Source organism: Hyperolius riggenbachi, chromosome 6 (genome assembly GCF_040937935.1).
Source record: "Hyperolius riggenbachi isolate aHypRig1 chromosome 6, aHypRig1.pri, whole genome shotgun sequence".
NCBI lineage: Eukaryota > Metazoa > Chordata > Amphibia > Anura > Hyperoliidae > Hyperolius > Hyperolius riggenbachi.
The window spans coordinates 257,509,975-257,529,986 of NC_090651.1; the positions used below are offsets into that span (position 1 = coordinate 257,509,975).

A 20,012-nucleotide genomic window follows, 5' to 3' on the forward strand; every position below is an offset into this window, starting at 1 on the left:
TATGCCTTGCTACCTATGCTGGAGAAAACTATACTACCTACCTATACTGTGGGCAACTATACTTGGCTACCTATACTGTAGGCAACTATACTTGGCTACCTATACTGTGGGCAATTATACTTGGCTACCTATACTGTGGGCAATTATACTTGGCTACCTATACTGGGGGAACTATAACTGGCTTTCTATACAGGGGGCACCTATACCTGGCCACCTACCTACTGGGGTTGTTCTTTTTTGTTTGCACCACAGCTATAATGTGGGAGGGCTGTGTCAGTGCTGTGCGATTATTCCAAATTGGGGGGGTTATCGTCACACATTTGGCTCAGGCAGCAAAAAGTCTAGAACTGGCCCTGAGTCTGTGGCCACCATTATCAGACTTCCTGATGCGATGAGTATTCATGTACAGGTTCACTAAGAAATTAGAAGAGTTCGGTCCTTACTGTTGCATGCAGAGATTTCCAATTTGCTAGAATTTTTTTTTTAACCAAAAAAGGAAGGACGTGTTAAACAATGTATACAATGCTACCTGTTGGTAGCTGAGTTGGACGGTGCAGTTGGTTCAGAGATGGACAGGTGTCTCACCGCCAGTAGTATGCAGCCTCAAGCCTGAGAGTAAGTATTAGGGGCTTGATTCACTAAGCCGGTTAGTGTGCCCTAAGTGTTAGTGTGTGCAAACCACGACGTTAGGTGGTTTGCGCCCACACATTTGAAACAATCCCGCTCACTGCGCGCCGGTTAGTCAATCAAGCCCTAGATGTGTTCTTTAGGAATTCAGTATCTGCCTAGTTAAAGTTCTGTAGTGTAAAGGAGTTAACAGTTTGGCTACGCCTGCATATGGTGTTATTCTCAGACGGTAGTCCAGGCCCTGGTAGAATAATGAGGTGTATGCTCCGTGTTGCAAGTAATAAAAGCTAGGGAACGATAGGTCAGAGACTTGACTCCATTATTAACTCTGGATGTTTGGAGCTGTGTCCCCTCATGCCATGACAGGTGTCTGTGTGCTTCTGTGCGATGCACTGTGGGCCTGTGTCTTCTGTGTGTCTCCTGTGCACACACTCACTTTATGAGCACACGCATGTTTGTTTTTATCACAGCACTCCGCTCTTCCCTGATAGGCAATTTGTTCAGTTTGTATTGCCTGTCTGTGCACATTACCTAGCCATCATTTTCAATCTATATGACCCAGTGCCTCTGCTGCTTATACTGCCTTATCAGTGGATGCATTATGAGTCATTTATATGAGAGGGATTGTTTTCTGGACTGGTGTATATGAGCAGCTGATTTCCTGTATATAGTCCTGTCTTGGAATACACGTTTACATTTTGTCAGTCCTCATTGCTACGGTATATCATCCAAAAAGGAAACAGAGTCGACAATGTAGAATAAAATTTGTTAAGATCAGTTTAAGAGGGAGACAGAGGTGGACTTACCCCCAGGTAGTAGGGCACAAAGTATTCAGATTTCAAATAAAAATCTCACACATTTTGTGGGACTACCTACTTCCTCAGACAAAATAGTGGAGCATCTGTCTATCCAAGTTCAGGTTCTGTGGCCATGGCTGTTCCTTGGTTTGTAAATCTCTGTAGACTACAAGGGGGGCAGCACAGGCTGAATCTGTGTGAGAAGATTTCAACATAAAGCACTGACAGTCAGTGGTGGCGGATGCGGCCAGTCCATTGGTTCCTTTGTTTCACATGTCCATACAGAAGTACCAGTGCTCTGTGTGACAATCTGTATAATCTCCTGTTTACAATTCAGAAGGCTTCTCTACATCTAGTCTCCATTAGGACCTTTGTTCATCTCTGCCTTCCTTGTTCATTAGCTTTGCCCACTAATGCTGAAAAGCTTTGCTTCTGAACAAAAAAGAGGAAAACCTGACCGTATAAGAAAATATTTGGGAAGAAGACACACCGACGGTCACACCATCACTTCTACCAAGCATGAAAAATTCAAGCGCAGAAGATGCATTTACAGATGTCAGAAAAGATCATTGTCATGGAGGAATAATAAAAGAGCAAAAAAGAAAAATCCTACATAAAATATACATTACAGAAATACAGAGTGTGATCAGCTTGATCAAGACATAGATTTGTAAGGCTCGGATTTGCTCGTCAGGATCTCAACAAATCAGAGCTTTACAAATCTATCAGCTGATTAAGCTGGTCACAAAGGTTTTCTACAACTTTTACGACCCTGTAGAAACCACACTTTATTCTACGGACTGAGAATAAATAATGTTATACTATAGATAAAAACTGACAATTTAACAAAACACTTTATTAAAAAGTATGTATATATTTAGCTCTATTCATTACTTTAAATAAAAGTAGAGCTAAAGCCTTATACAGACGCTAGAGGGTTCTCAGCTGAAGCAGCCAGGTGAGGCTGTTTCTGGCAAATTCTACCTTATGTACATCGGCCCCGATACATTGTCGAGAAAACCATATTGCCAGATCATCTCCACTGAGCACAAGCCAGAGCTTATCTTCTTCTCCCTACGGCTCTCTCTTGAAGCCACACTCTCGTATACTGTCATCCACTCTCCATAGCAACAGATCCTGTAGGCTAGCAATGCAGTTATAAAGCACTGGGCCTTGAACTGTCACCCAAGGGATGAAGTCTCAATCCCTGCAGGCAACAGCACTCATACATGTGTACCCACCTTAAAGAGGCACTGTAGTGACATATCGCAGACTGCATTACATTATCCAGGATGCCCACTTTTACAGTTATTTTCCTGGTTTTGGCATCAGAAACACTTCCTATATCTATACATTGCTGTATATTGGTATGTAGTTCCAACCTCCCATGGATGCTAAGCCTAGGCTGTATAGCTTTGCGGAATTCACTTCCTCTGCGAGACCAGATATTATTTTCACTGGCTTTAGAATTCTCAGGAACGAACATTTCACAGAGCTGCACCTGGCAGGACTAAAGATGTCACCACCTGTGATAAATTGCAGAATGTAAATCAGGGTGAGGAAAGATGGGCAAACACTGACTAAATTATTTATAAGCTTGGAAGAAGAAAGAGAAATCGAGAGCCCAATATGGTGTAGTATTGTTAAGTTGGTTGTGGTTTAAAGCAAAAAATCTTAGATATACTCACAAACATGGGTTACCCATAGGCAAACACTTCAAGTGCTGGTGGAGAATATTAGAACCTGACCCCACTCAGGTTTTTAAGATGTCGCTCTCTGTAGATGGGAAACGGGGTAGCACCCCTCCACCGAGGGTGAAATCAAGATTTCAGCAACCCAATGGGTCTAAATGCAGAAGTGCAGAGGCGCTCACTTCTGCATTTAGACCCATTGAGTTATACTCCTGTTTGCCTGATGAAGCGGGACCACACCTGCGAAACGCGTTGCACTAAATGGACTTAAATTAAAAAAAATTGTATTGAAATATTGTGACTCAATTTAGTTTTATATTTTTGAGGGAGGTAAGTCCACCTGAACATCCCCCTCTTTTAGACGGGTTTTAAACGTTTTTATTCTACTCTGGCGCCTCTGTACACCAAGCTTTGCTGAAATTATTTATAAATGAATATTATAGAAAAAAAATATTGCATTATGTTATTTTCAGGGCCGCAGGTCCTCTTTAAAGAAAAAATAGAGAAGTGATGTGTCTCCTGAAGAGAGACTGTTCGAACTGCGCCATTTATTACCTACTGTATATGCTCAGCTCACCATGTTGCTTTAGGTGTTCTCTGTGAGCCTCACAGCCTTAAGCTCACATGAACCGAAGCTTTGGCTTGAACTTTCACATTACTTCATCCCGTTCTGCACGATGGAAACACTATTATTGTCAGCTTAGGTGCTCTTATTCAGAAATGGGCAATTCTCTCAGCTTGGATTTATACAGCACCGTGGCCAATTGCTTATTGCTTGTAATATGCCATTGATGCTTGTTGCGACACCAGAATGACAAATTATCATTTTGGTCATCAAAAGTTAAAAGTAAAAGTATAAGCCATAGTTAAGTGGGAAAAAAACACATTAATCATTTATAAAGAAAGAAAAAAAAGGAGAAAACTGTTCCTGACATTCACCATCTTTAGTGCCTTCTGACTGAAGCTAATCGGGATGTCATTTCCCCCCTTACTCTTTTTTTTTTTCTCCTCTGCATCATTTTTTTGTGTACTTTTGCTTGCCCTCCTTTCCAGAGTATATAAACACTGTCAATGAGATCCCTGCATATGCAGACTATGTTTGGAAACAGGAATTTGTTAGCTATACAGATTGGGTTTCAGCAGCAGCTTATCAGCCACCTCACACCAGCGGCTGTCACCCGCTAAAGGGGCCCATACACTCGTCGATTTAAGCCATCGATCAATCAATCGATTATATGGAATCGATTGATCAATTGAAAATCGATTATATCAAATCTATCGATCAATTGATTTGCGGCCAATTTCGATCGATTTGAACTATCTGAAAGAATGGAAAATCTAGGTTGATCTGCTGCTGGCAGCAAATCAATGGCCCATAGAGTTGCATTGGATCTAATGGCCCAATAATGAATTTAGATCAATTTCCAATAGATTTCCAAAAAATGTAATTCTGAAATCTATTGGAAATCTGTTCCTAGTGTGTGGAACACATCAGATAGATTCCTGTCAGATTCGACTTGGCAGGCATCTGACAGAAATCTATCTGATTGTCGAATCTGCTTCAAATCTATAAGTGTATGGCTACCTTTAGTTTGAAATTGAATATGTCCTATCACAATACACACAGAACCCTGCCAATACCTTTACTATGTCGCTGGCAATGGCAAGATTAAGAGCCAGGCGACCTAAGTATAGGATATAACTTATTCTACTTGTACCCTTATACATAAGGGGATTTTAAGGCAGGGTTTGTTATATGTAATGTATGTAAAATATGTAAGTTTAGTAAACACATTAAAGTGTTTTTCAAAATGTAGATTTTTGCAGTTTCATACTAGTTTAACGTCGGTGCACAACTCTCTTCCCAAGGGAGTTAGGTAAACACACTCATTGGAGATCACAGATAAAGTGACAGAGGCATTCCTCCGACCTGTTCAGTTCAGAGGTTATGCATTCAACACTTTTTCTCCATGAACGTATGAGTTACAAGATGGAGTACTTTGGTAGAAGGGTGAAATAAAAGTTCTACAGTTTCCTTGGCTCCTGGGTGGCAACATATTTCTCAGCTTACTTAGTTGTGACTGGAAAACATGGCTGGTGTCACGCTAATTCATAACAAATTAGGCGTTAAAAGAAATTGTTCAATGTTGCGTATTTATTCTGCTCTGAACCAGAAACCATGTAAGATAGGATTTGATTAGCGGCATGGTGTGCATTCCCTTATATAATACCACAGCATTGTGTGGAAGCCTGACTTCTCTTTTATTAAACATCCTGATGCAAACCACTTTCTTACATTTGCCGAGCACTCCAGTTTTCTATTCGTATCTTTATTCTCTCCATTACAGACGCTATAAACGTTTTTGTTCTGTGAAGCGGTGAAAATAAATGAATATTTTCATAAATGAATTGTATTTTCAATTACAAAAAAATGATGTTGAAAGCCGGAACGCGTTTGCTGTGGGCAAAAGTTTGGATTTCGATGAGAACTAACCAGAAGGCAACTGGCTTTCAAGCGAGAATTAAACTTTTGCACACAATGTGAAGAAGCGGCTGCCTGCTCGCTGATCTTCGGAAATGTTTCCACCAAATGGAAATGCGGCAGAAGAATGATCTATTAAAATTCTCTCACCCTTCCCCTTCGGCCTTCCCAGGGAAGTGACACCCTCTCCCCGACACTCGCCCCCTCCCCAAAACGAGGCATACTGCAGAAAGCATTTCATGAGGTAAATTAGTCACCTCTGTTACAACTGTTGTCGGTTTCCTATGAATTTGTCCTTTTTACACCCTTTGACCTTGTCAGAGTGCCCAAGGATACTGCCTTGAGTTAATGGCATCTGATGTATTGCTGCTGGGGCAGCAGGTCAATTAATTAAACTGGGTGCAGGTGCGTCCATGCTATCTTGAGAGCACAGGCAAATGACTTGCCCAATACAGCTGGGAAGCTGGTGTGGATGTTTCAAATGTTTTCTAACCTTTCTTTTTAATATACTCTATTGCAGATCGCTGCAGGAAATGTCAATTCGGAGCCATTTGTGAAGCAGAAACTGGCCGCTGTGTGTGCCCGACAGAATGTGTTCCCTCGGCTCAACCTGTGTGCGGAACTGATGGCAATACGTATGGAAATGAATGTGAGCTTAATGTGCGAGCCTGCACCCAACAGATTAACCTACAGGTGGCGGCACAAGGAGATTGCAGTAAGTGGTAAAAAAGGGTTATCTTTACATCTAAATGCCAGCAGTATTAGCCGTCTCCCTGCGCTGTACCTCCCCCCCCCCCCCCCTTTTCTGTCCCCTGCATTTAATCATTTAGTCAGTGTTATGTCCAACCAAGAGTGTTTAGAGTCAGATAGAGGTCATTTTCAGAATCCACATAGAGAGCAAAATGGCAGCCCCCATGACACAGAGACAATGTATTCTGAAGCTTTAGCCAGATTGATAATGTGCATTAGTAAAACAATGCTATTAAGTATCTAACACGCAGCAGAGTTGAGGTCAAGTTCATAACTAGTTGATTCATGTTTGCTTCAAGGCATACTGCAAATACAGGATTATGAATTCACACACATGCTTGCCACATCATGTTTTCATTCATACTTTTGTGTGGTTTATGGCATAGCGAAATGAAAGCACCAGTGCTGTTTATGCATAGGAACAAGAGAGCACCAGTGCTGTTTATGCATAGGAACAAGAGAGCACCAGTGCTGTTATTGCATAGGAACAAGAGAGCACCAGTGCTGGCATTGCATAGAAACAAGAGAGCACCAGTGCTGTTATTGCATAGGAACAAGAGAGCACCAGTGCTGGCATTGCATAGGAACAAGAGAGCACCAGTGCTTTTATAGCACAGGGACAAGAGGGTAACAGTCCTAATAGAGTAACGGACTGTGCTCCCCTGGCATTAGGACCGTTAAAAATGCCTTGTGCTGCATCCGCCCACGGCAACAGTATTTGGGAAAAACCGCCATGATGGTTTTGCTGCCAAGGGGGTGGGGTTTTAGCCACCTATCTGGTTTTCCTTTGAGCAGGTGAGTAAATACATTTTAATAGCCTAATCACTAATATCACTAAATAATAATCACTAAATAAATAAATAATATTAAGCAGGGCAGAGGCGATAGAGGCTCCAGCCTCAGGGCGCAGTGTAGGAGGGGGTGCACAACTCACTCAGCTATCATTCCCCTATTGTGTTTTAAGCAGAGAGAAATAAAAAAAAAGTGGGATACATGGCAGTGACTGCAAGCCAGATAACTAGAGATTAAGGTGTTGGGGGGGGGGGGGGGGAGTTGGATGCCCCAGGGCGCCTCCTAGTCTAATAGCAATCAGTGTGTGACGGCTGGGGTGGGAGGGCCCCTTTTGGTGTCTCAGCCTTGGGTGCTGGGGGACCTTGTCCCAGTTCTGATAATAACTAAACACGAATGACGTTTATTGTTGAGCACACTTTAGGCCTTTTTTTCCAAAACTGGTATCTACTACGGTGAAGTAGTGGATAAACATAGAAGATAGCACTCTCACCTTGCAGCGCTGGGTTCCCGGTTCAAATCCCAGCCAGGGCACCATCTGCACAGAGTTTATATGGTCTTCCTCTGTCTGCGTGTGTTTCCTTCGGTCGCTCTGGTTTCCTCCCACACACTTAGCAATGGTTTAATGCAGTACATTTAGTCCAGTATATAGAATCATGGTGCTTCTGAGACTCTCAAGCTTTACTGAGTACCCTGTATTGCTACCCACACAAGCCTTGTCACATACAGGGGCATATTCACTAAATTGTGGTATAAATGCAGGCATGGTGGCGTAGTGGATAGAACTCTTGCTTTGCAGCGCTGGATCCATTCCCTGCCAGAGCACTATCTGCATGCAGTTTATATATCTCCCTGAGTCTGTGTGGGTCACCCACAGGCACTCTGATTTCCTCCCACATCCCAAAAATTACACAGATAAGTTAATTGACTTCCCCTAAAATGAAAGTGCTGTGGAATATGTCAGAATTCTACAGTATATATTCTAAATCAATCAATCATGAAGACAGATAAAGAGAGATAAATCAATAGATTAGGAGAGATAATTCATGTGGAGCAACCCCAGGATTAGCATCTTGTGGGGTTACCAAATGAATAAAATAAGATATAGAAAATGTTCCCAAACTTTCCAGCAGGGTTAGTAAAGCTGATTGTTACCCAGCCGACACCTGAGAAAGCAGCGCCTCGCTTCCAACAGTCTGTGCCAGCAATATTCCGCATTTGATTTTCCTCTCACTACAGCATAAAACAGTCATACATTTTGTGAATTCACTTTGTCCATGATAGGTAAAAATAATGCAAAGAGAAGGGAGCGTGTTTCTTTACACATTTATTTATAAACCTCTCAGCTACGGGAAGGAACACATGCGTGTGGCATAAATCACCATAGTACCAATTTCAGAGATACGCCATTGAACATTCTGTATACTTTATAAATAGCAAAGACAAACAGAGCGCCGGCGATCAAAGAATCGACTTGATTGTGTCACCTTCAAATTACCACAGTTTCTTGATTTGCTGGTTGTAGTGTTAGCAGCAGCCAGCATAAAGTGTAATGTTATCAAGACCTGTAATTTTGCATCCTGCTGCAGAGAGCCAGCTTTGCGTAGTTGTTAACTCCCTTCTGAATTGTAATGTTCCTTAGAGAATTATTGCAGAAAAATATCAATTTTTTGTTTTATCGGGATTCAGCATTCGGCGGATAAATTAACAAAACGTTTCCAGATGTACCGTAGATTTATTTATCATTTCTTACATTTCCGTAGGTTGCACGCAAGTTTTGACAGACATTCTATTCATTTATTGTACAAGTGTACAAGGAGAATGGTTGAGTGCTTTGTTATTTTGACTGATTATGAAGCGGGAAAGGGGACTTAGCCATATATGTGTATATATAAAGTAACTTTGCACAATTTGAATGATGTTAAATGGTAATTTAAGTTTACCCGAGGCGACATTTGACATAATGAGATAACCATGTGTATGTACAGTACAAAACATGAATAACCAGGCTGTTTTACTTGTTTTATTATTTTGCTGCCTAAAAGAGTTAATTTCTAGGCATGGAAGTGACAGCTTCTGTCTTGTCGGGAATATAGTAAACATCACTGATAAGCAAATTACAGCCATAAAAGTTTTCCTGGCAGAATACAACTTCTGAGAACAGGGAGAGATAAAAAAAACATAAACTATTGACATTTTTCTAACTATTAATAGGCTTCCACTGATAAGAGACAGGGAATGTTTAAATATAAAATAAAACCATGAAATAAATCATTTTAGGAGTAGGAAGATAAATATAATTGTTTATCTTATAGTTTATTTTCACCTCAGGTTCACATTAAGTTGTACAAGCCATAGACATGATATGATAGTCTACTAGGGATGATGAATGAGATGCACATTGCTTCTCCATGCATTCAGATTTCATGTATACTGCATGCACCTTAAAATTGGACCAATCAGAATAACTTCCTGACAGTTTTTATTAGTCCAAGTTCAAGCTGCCTAACATTTACATGACATGTAAATTAAAGGAGAAATCCCTATAGTCTAGTCTAGAGATGGTAGGCTGACACCCACCTATAACTGGCCTACTACCATCTACTCACCAACCCATAGACACTACAGAGCATTGCATGCAGAAAGTGTGCAAAGTGCAAATTTTGTCTGGAGCTGTGGGGGCACCACAGTGGATGTTTCCATAGAAACAGTCTAGAAATCCATGTTTCTATGAAAAAGAACTTGTTTGTTGTTGTTTTTTTGTTTTGTTTCTTTTAGCAACAAACAATTTTTTGTTTTCGTAATTAAAAATCCAAGCAGAGGTTTAGACAACAAAAGCTGTTTCCTCCAGAGTATCTTGTCTTTGAGTACTTTGAATTGGCGGTGGGTGGTTCTGTAACAGGTCTGTGGAGGCTGTATAGTAATGCACCACTTGTTTACCACCGGTTGAACCAGTAGTGGGATAGGCCTTGCCCATATTAACTATTACTTCTGAAGATAATGTTTTTTTATGAAAGCCCAGGGAAGGGTTTGAGAGTAACCTGGGAGTCCAAAGTAATTAAGAAATCTTATGGATATTTTTCCTAACAAAAGTAGAATTTCAGTTTTTGTATGGAATCGGGCAGCTGAATTGCCCCAACAGCTGTGGAATCACAACACCTCTTCAGTGAGCCCTCGGAGGTGCGTACTGGCTCCATTTATTTCCTCACTTCTATTTCTGAGGAAGAGTTAGCAGAGCTACTTTATTACTTTCCTGTCTCTGTCATGTGACTTGGAGCTTAGACAGTCAATCGGTACCTGGGATTGTGTGCCACAGTGCAATGTGAAGGGATGAGTCCATATCAGTTCCACTATGGAGATACTTGTCATTGGACGGTTAAAGCACACCTGAACTGAGAGGGATATGGAGGCTCTCCTATTTATTTATTTTTAAACCATACCAGTTTTCTGGCCTTCCTGCATCACACACCTGAATCAAGCATGCAGCTAATCCAGTCAGACTTCAGTCAGAAACACCTGATTGGCATGCTTGTTCAGGGTCTATGGCCATTATATACACTATTATACATTTTTATAGTATTAGAGGCATGTGCTCAGCAGGACAGTCAGGCAATATGCATTGATTAAATAGAAATAAATATGGCAGCCTTCGTATCCCTCTCACTTCAGGTGTGCTTTAAAGCCAGTTGTATTTGCAGTGGGACACAAAAAAAATTCATATTTGAATATTATTTGCCATGAATTGTTTCATAATGAGTGTTAACAGTAACAGGTTTAGACAAAAAAGAAAAAAATCTGCATTGTTTGTCTATCTGTGAACTTGCTTATTCATTTTAGTAAGCAAGACATGTATCTATATTTAATAGATTTTTCATTGTAATGCCTGTATTGACCTCTTTCAGAGACCTGTGGAACGACAATATGCAGCTTCGGTGCTAAGTGTGTAAACAACCAGTGTGTGTGCCAGCCTTGTGAGAGACAACCCTACCTGCCGGTGTGTGGCAGCGATGGAGTCACTTATGACAACCAGTGTGAGCTGCAAGCTGCGTCCTGCAAGCAGAAGAAGAAAATTGATGTGACTCGTACAGGGTCCTGTGAAGACGGTAATCCAATTTCCCTTCTTCTTTTCCTGCTGTTATTTCTTATTAAGAAGGAATGAACATAAGTAAAAACCACGGCACTTTTCAGTCTGGTCAGACAGTGGTCTCACTTTGAAGGGCAAAATGAATGCCAGCAAAGAAGAACTTAAAATTTCATCCAAGTAGTTGTTTTATCATTGCTGCTATGGGTTCTGGTAATACTCTCTGAATTGCGTTTCCTGAATTGCAGTTATTGTTACATTGAGTTACTAGTTAAGGCGCCTCTCACATTGGCCGTGTTGTGTCGCTCTAAGGTACTCTTCCCTGCCGCAGATCATCGCAAGAGAGATGCAAGTCTATGGCCACTTGTACAGTTGACACGATGTGTCACAGGGTATCCAAATCGCTGCAATGCTGTTGCAAAGGCTGCAGTGCATTACCGCATGAACCGCGCCTACCGCACAGATCATGCAGTAATGCAAGCCAATGCAGGCAGTGTTTACAACGGGAGCGTGATGCGCGGACCGACAGGAATCCAGTGACGTACTTCCTGCACAGCAAGAGAGTACATCACTAACCAGGGGGGCACTGCACCGTGTTGCATGGTCATATATAGCCTTACCGCACCACATTGCACACAACAAGTGGGCTCATGTATCCAGAATAATAGCCCACATAGTCATAACAGAGGATATCATAAAGGTGGATTTGGAAAGAGCATATTTGATTAAGTGAGCCCAACCAGAGATACTTCTTACAGGTATAAAAGATATAGATGATTGTAAATAATCAGATGCTAAATTGTCACACAAACCAACATTAAGTTTAAAATGTATCATTAACCTCCTTAGCGGTAACCCCGTGTGTGACACGGGGTAAGCCGCCGGAGGGTGCCGCTCAGGCCCTGCTGGGCCGATTTAAATAATTTTTTTTTTTGCTGGACGCAGCTAGCACTTTGCTAGCTGCGCCAGCACCCCGATCGCCGCCGCCGCGCACCCGTTCGCCGCTATCTGGTGCGGCGCGCGGCCCCCCCCAGACCCCGTGCGCTGCCTGGCCAATCAGTGCCAGGCAGCGCCGAGGGTTGGATCCGGAGTCCCAATGACGTCCCGACGTCGGTGACGTCATCCCGTCGCCATGGCGACGGGGGAAGCCCTCCAGCGATCGAAGCGAGCGGGGGGATGCCGCTGAGCAGCGGCTATCATGTAGCGAGCCCTGGGCTCGCTACATGATTTAAAAAAAAAAATTTAAAAAAACCTGCTGCGCTGCCCCCTGGCGGTATTTTTCATACCGCCAAGGGGGTTAAAAACACATTGGGCTTGATTCACAAAGTGGTGCTAACCTACTTAGCACGCCTAAAGTAGTTTAGGCGTGATAACCTTTGCACTAGTAGGTTAGCACCGTTTTCAGGATTAATGTTTTACGCGCGCAAAGTCCGATGCACGTAGAAAGTTGCATAGGGTTTAATGGGTGCATAAAACTTTACGCGCGCAAAACTTTGTTTTTATCACACCTAAACTGAGTTTAGGCGTGATAAAGGGCTTTTCACCAGCGTGCTAACAATTTGCACTGCTTTGTGAATCAAGCCCATTGATTCCTCCTAACATCTATAATATACAGTATATCTCCATATGGTCTGACACGAGTATTGGATAATGCAAGATTATGCAGCTATATATTTCACTTGAAAAGTTTAATGCGAGTGACGGCATTAAAACTACATAAACGAGAAGTTGTAAAGTCACGAGTGTCAAGCAGCAATAATGATGGCTTTGATACAGTCTTCCTAACTATGGATCCTTTCAATCAAAAAAATGAAGTTCCAGCCAAACATGGGCTGATCCTACAATATGCTTTAGGCTATAGTCTCAAAGGATATAGTAGGATCAGCCCCAATCGCAGACTTCTCCATATACACCTTGTGCAGTACCAACAGATAAGGAGCCTCTTCATCTGCTGTACATACATCCTTAGTTCTGGGATCCCACATGCCACATTTTATTAATCACCATTGTAATGTATCATTGTGTCAAGACCATTGTACCACTGATGAACAAGTAGGGAAGCTAGAATTCAGGATGGGCAGAAAATGAGTGGAGAGGACATTGAGAAGCTAGGGGCATAATTTTAAAACGTTATCAACCTGCCAGCTGAAACCACTTATCATAAAAAGCAAAACTGCCAGGGAACCCCTGCAAAGTCCTCAAGGAACCCTGGTTGAGAATGACTGACGATTATGGGAGCTTCCATATTTACATCATCCACAGGTGTATTTAGTGATAAGTAGCATACACTGTAAGCAACACCTTTTATTCACCCTTGGCTGTGCTCTGGTTTTCCCTTACAATACTGCTGTGGCTGAGAGAGCACACAATCTGTGGTTCATGTCCTTCATTGGAGTAATTACAAGCAGTTGACACCGATCTCACCGACAGACAGGTATGCCCACTAGAAATTGCTGCTTCCTCTGGGATTTGGCCTAATGTTTTCTTTAGCTCCAGTTGATCTTTGTATGACGTCACAAAGCTGTAGTTTCAAGCAGAAATTTATGCAGTGGAGCAAACTCATTTAATAAGGCAAAGAGTACCGGGGCAATCATCCTACAGAATCAATCAGCAATTATCTTTTATTTGCTGATTTTATGTGATGGAGAGTGAAATCATTTCTCGGAGATGCTGTGAATTTCACTTTAATTGTCTGTCAACGCAGCTTTCTGTCTCTCTGTATTCTGTCCTGTGATAAAGCGAGAATGAAGTGAGAGGGTTATGGAGGCTGACATTTATTTCATTTTAAACAATACTTGCTTGGCTGTCCTGCTCATCATCTGCATGCCACGGTTCAGCTGCATGCTGGAGATACTATGAGTGCATGCTGGAGATACTATGAGTGCATGCATGTGTGTGCTACTATTAGGCCAGGTTCACAGTGGGACGTTGTGTTGTGATGTTAAAGTCGTGTTGCAACGCAGCATTACAACGTAACACACCAAAAAAGTGGTAATGCACGTTAATGCTGTCTTACCATCGTTTTAAGTAGGTACAGTAAAGCATACAGGCAATGAAAACTATGCTATCCTGTTCCTAGTAATGTGCGAATTTAGAGGTAACACACTGCAGCAGGGCATTACCATAACGCTACACCTTACAATGTGGCGCAAACGTCGCACTGTGAATGTCCCATAGGCTTATTATAGCATTGTGGTAAGCTGCAGTATAAGACTTTATAATGCAGCTCCGCAACATCCTACTGTGAACCTAGCCTAAGAAGCATTTTTACTCTCTGTAGGTTATAGTATATATTTATATCTATCTGACTCTGTTCTACCAAACAGCTTGAATACTTGCCCAGATCAGTGTAGAGGCCCATACCCACCACAACACAATTTTTTCAAATGATTTTCATGCCTAACGTTTTTTTTCACACAACATACTTTAACAAAAATTAGGTAAACCATGTTTCACAATGTACACCACCCACGGTGATCGATCATTTTTGAATGACCCCCCCATGCTGGATTAAATCGCGGAGGATTATTACGATCCTCATTGACTTTCGCAGGGTTTTGTCATGCTCGTGTAATAAATCATTTATGCAATCAATCGTTTATGACAGTGCCAACGACGCTTGTAAATTCGGCCAGATGGATTGGGGATCCCCGCTGAATGATCGTTTCCCCGATCCATCAGCTTTAGACTGTAGTGCTGTAGAGTATAAGGGCTTATTTCCACTACACGCAGATTGGATGCAGAAGTGATGCAGATTGGACGCCGAAAAACTGACTCCAATGAATGCCTATGGGAAAATCTGCATCAGAAGAATCGCGTTTAGTGGAAACAGGCCCATAGGCTTTCATTGGAGTCAGTTTTTCTGCATCCATTCTGCATCCAATCTGTGTGTAGTGGAAATAGGCCCTAACAGACATCCAAGCTGCTGAGCAGGAGCTGCCATCTAAACCTAAAGCCTAAATTCCAAAAGACTGACATGGACGGAGAGTCTGCATCTTTGGCATCTGCTTATGAAAGGTACCTTTTTGAATACCCAAGAGTTTCTCCTAAACATCGGGTCATTCTTGAAGGTGAAATAGAAGAGGTCCAAAATGCTGTATTTTCATTACCCAACAAGGTCCTTCAGTTGCTAAAACTGTTCATTGCTGTATTACAGAAAGGCACCTGACCTGATTTAGTAGTTTGTCCAAAACCTGGAAAGGATTTATTTCACTGGGAATAGTACTGCACTATTTCCTTTGCATTTGGTTGACAATACTAACCATATTCATAGTAAAAAAAAATCAACAACTGGAGCACCATTATTAATATTTATTATTTATATGGCGCCAACATCTTCTTCAGTATATTTAGTCTTGTCACTAGCTGTCCTTTAGAGGAGTTCACAATCTAATCCCTACCATAGTCATATGTCCATCGTAGTCTAGGGCCAATTTAGAGGGAAGCCAGTTAACTTATCTGCATGCCACAGTACTGCTTCAGGCTATGCCACAGTACTGCTTCAGGCTATGCCACAGTACTGCTTCAGACTATACCACAGTACTGCTTCAGACTATGCCACAGTACTGCTTCAGGCTATGCCACAGTACTGCTTCAGGCTCTACCACAGTACTGCTTCAGGCTATGCCAAAGTACTGCTTTAGGCTAAACTAATCTTGTGCTGATGAGGGTGTAATTTTTGTCTCACCATTGAATGGGATTAGAATACCCCTGTGTTCAAACTAGACTCTCCACAGATTTCGGAACATTTTAAAGCATAGATTCTTGATTAGTTATTAGAAGACAATAATCTCCTCATCATTACTAATATGAAATAGAATTTTCACTTTCTCAATAAAACTGAGTTCAGGTACATTTAAATTGAGCAAAACACCAATTTTCTTGTCCATATAATGACTTACCTGACAAATGAGTGTGGTAAGCAGTGGTGATTAGTGCTGTGTATAAAGAAACAACTACGCAAAATATATAGAGACTGCATACTAAATAGAGTCATTGGGGTATGTTTGAAGTTTTGCATCAGTGAGCTCTCATCAAATAAAACAAGGCCTAATGCACATTTGTACAATTTACTGAAGCCTTTACACTCAGAGCGCAAAACAATCTTGGGCTGTGCGAGCTGGGATGGCTCTATGAATCTTTCTCAATAACCTCTGTCTTTCATGTTAGCAGCTTGCTACTCTGACAGTTTCCCTGCCTCCTTGACATGATTAGATGCACAGGGATCCAAATCAAGACATAAGGATTTGTCTGCTAATACCATAATTTGTTTTTGTTGGGAAGACGTGCAGGTGCGCTGGTAATTGGGGATTTGCACCACGACTTGCTTTTGTTTCTCGTTTGCTGACACATCAATACTGCTCGATTATGCTCAGCTACTTCAGGGAGGAAGCGAGGTATAATTTTTTTAATTGTTCACATGCAAGTAATTAAAACCAAAATGTCTGTTAATTATGTCAATTTGAGTTTATTTTTATTGTATGCTTGCACTGCGTACAATTGCAGAGCTTGTAGGAGTGGCCAATGCAAAATCCAGAATCTGCTAGTAAATGCTACAAGCATAGGGACAAGCTATTCCGCATTCCTGTACTGTTCATTGTTGTTACTGTCTAGATATATAATTTGATTAGTCTGTCCTTACAGCTGGTACCTGGAATGACCATTCTGGGGAAAACAGGCAGTCAAATTTCTTACAGATAATTCAATGGGCCCCTATGGAGGCACCCATAAAGTGTTGTTTTTTGCGTGGTGGTGGGGGGATGGGGGAGGGTGCGGGGATGGTTAAAAAAGGTTAGGCATGGTGGGTGGAGGGTTAAGGTTAGCTATAGGGGTGGCGGTTGGGTGGTTAAGGCTAGCTGTGGAGGAAGGTTAAGTTTAGGCATTAGTGGTGGGAGTGTTCTGTGTGAGAATAGGCTAAGGTTTGGCTGTGGTAAAATATTAGTATTAGTATTTTATATATTTTACTATCATTTTTCCCACTTTAACAGTAGAATTTACTGATATTCTACTATCAGCTTTTCTGGGCATGCAAATTTCCTGCCGCCTTGTTTTTGGGTGTACACCATTCTGGTTGTCTGAGGGAAGAAAAGGTCATGTTACCAGAGTAACTGGTCAAGCTGTTGCTTTATAAGTTCTTTGGATGTTTATGAAGGTAATAAGGAGAATCTGGTTCTTGTGGGAAACAAAAACAACTCTTCACATTCACTGTTACGAGTAGAGACTCTGTAACAAAATTTTCAGCCTAATTTCTTCTATCCTATAAGTTCCTATACCTGTTCTAATGTGGTCTGTCTTACTGCAGCCTTTCCTAGTTGCACAGTGGCTGTATTATCTCTGTTATATAATCTAATCTTCTTTCCTCTGACGGCTTTGTCGGGCTCAGGCACTCAGGCAAGAATGTGCTGCTCTGTGTGTTATAGGCAGAACCTATACACACCCACGCCCCCTGCAGGCTCTGTATGAGTCACAGACTGAGCTCCTCTCAGCCTATCACATGCCATGTCTTTTGTTTGTAAACACTGTCTAAAACTGGCAATTACAAGCCAGGATTGCAGCAGGGAATGGTAAAAACTGCACAGAGGGGCCCAGGAGAACATAATGAATAGAATGGTATGCTTTTTATTGTAAGAATTTTAGAGTACAGATTCTCTTTAAGGTGTGTACACACGCCTGATTTCTTCAAACGGGTCTGTCGTTCTGACGACAGTTTTCCCGTGTGTACAGTCTGTTGGCAGGCTGAGAAGGCTGGTTTTGACCGATCCACCGAGTGGATCAGTCAAAACCAGTGTTATCAGCCCACTGACAGACTGTACACACGGGCGAACTGTTGTCAGAACGGCCGGCCCGCGGGCGGGTCTGACGACCCGTAGTTTTAGGAAATCAGTTGTATGTACGCACCTTTAAGCTATATACACATGTCACTAGTCATCTTTTAAAACCGGCTTGAATGAGTTGAGGGTAAGGGCGAGCCTGAGATAGAGTAGGGACTACTCTGGAGAAGTCCTAAAGCTTCAGGGTGTGAGCAACTGATGTGAGAGCTAGGCATCTGTAGAGTGTTGAAGGAGCGGTGAGCAGTTTGGGAGTATCTCTGAACAAGATTCTAGATGTATGAGGGGGAGGTATGGTGGATGGATTTGTATGACCAGCAGTGAAGGGACTTGTGAAGCGTGGCAGCTGTAGAGGAGGGGTCAGTCTCTGGTCTCGGGAAGTCCAGAAAGGATGACATTGCAGTAGTCCAGATGGGAGATGACTAGAGAATGGACCAGGAGTTTGTCAGTGTAGGAGGTTAGGTAGGGCTTAATTTGGCAATGTTGCGGAGATTGAAGTGACAGGGCCTGAAGAATACATTACATTCTGGACGTGGGAGGTGAAGGAGAGTGTTGACACCCAGGCAGCAGGTTTGAGAGACAGGGCACATAGACGTGTTGTTGATAGCAATGGAGATGTTGGAGAGGGGACTAATTGAACTACGTGGGAAGATCATGAGTTCCGTCTTTTCCAGGTTGAGTTTTAAAAATCTGTCAGACATCCAGATGGAGATGCCAGTGGAGATTTTATCCAAACTGCAGGGGAGAAATCAGGGATGTGGAGGTAGATTTGGGTGTCATCAGCATAGAGGTGTTAGAAACACATCTCCATAACAACAGACACGTCACTAGCATGCAGGTTAATGACATGGCTGTACAGCATCAGGCAAAATGTCACCGGAGGGATAGAATCCCAATCCCTGCCAGGTGTCAGTGATTTGTAGTGTGTATGTAGGCTCAGGGCCGGCGCTACCATAGAGGCAAAGGAGGCAACTGCCCCAGGGCCCCAGAGCCTGTAGGGGCCCCCAGTGGCTACAAGAGGAAAAAAATTTTTAAATCGACCTTATAGTTTTTGAGAAAATCGATTTTAAAGTTTCAAAGGAAAAAAAAATACACATTTAAAAACCTGCCGACTTTAATGGTTAATAGCAAATCCACCTTAAATGCTAGAAACCCTAAATTTTCAGGATATGTTAAAGAGATCATTGGGAAAAAGAGGAAAAACGATTTTTCAAAAAGACCTTATAGTTTTTGAGAAAATCGATTTTAAAGTTTCGAAGGAAAAAGGTATACTTTTAAATGCGGTAAAAGTCACCTTCAGTAGCAAACCTAACGGTAGTGTAATTTTACATGTATCAAAAGAAAGAGCAATACATTTTCTGACAGGGTTTCCAGGGGTCCATACGCAGCCACAGCGCTTTGGCCAGGGATCGCTATACAGCCGCAATATGGCTGTATGAAGATCCCTTGCATTTTTTCCTATTCCCCCCCCCCCCCCCCCCCCCCCCCCCCCACAAAAAAAAAAATTATGTTTACAGTGTGGGAATTTTTTTTTTTTTAATTAATTTAATTTTTAACCCCTTGTCCCCTATGCAGGCTGGGGTAGCCAGAATGTGGAGCTCCGACCGATTGGGGCTTCACACCCTGACTATATCAGCTGCAAAAAAGGTCCCTTAATGCCGATTTTTGTTCCGGGGTATCTGTTGGGGGGGCCCCCCAGGTTTATTTTGCCCTGGGACCCCATTGTTGCTTAAACCGGCCCTGTGTAGGCTTACAGGGTGTTTTAAAGCTACCATGAACTATCAGATAGTTTCAGGTACCCTTCAGATTCAGGTACCCTTCAGATCAGATAAATGATTGCTAGCTGACTGATACCAATTAGTTACTGTACTTGAGTAAAACTGTGCACCACCCAATACTGCATCAGATTTCAGCAGAAAGCTGTTTGGTTCTAATGCAGCTCAGTTACATTATGAACTTTAAAAAAAT

The 20,012-nt window shown here is 42.1% G+C and overlaps 1 protein-coding gene across 9 annotated transcripts in view; it reads left to right on the forward strand.

The window, feature by feature from the left end:
* The window catches only part of AGRN (agrin), an 803,356-nt gene that overhangs the window by 593,256 nt on the left and 190,088 nt on the right, over positions 1 to 20,012 (forward strand). For all 9 annotated transcript variants that reach the window (XM_068240729.1, XM_068240733.1, XM_068240730.1 and 6 more), the window contains 2 exons: positions 6,118 to 6,312; positions 11,039 to 11,239. In XM_068240729.1, the coding sequence (XP_068096830.1) occupies positions 6,118 to 6,312; positions 11,039 to 11,239 (396 nt within the window). The remainder of the gene's footprint in view (positions 1 to 6,117; positions 6,313 to 11,038; positions 11,240 to 20,012) is intronic.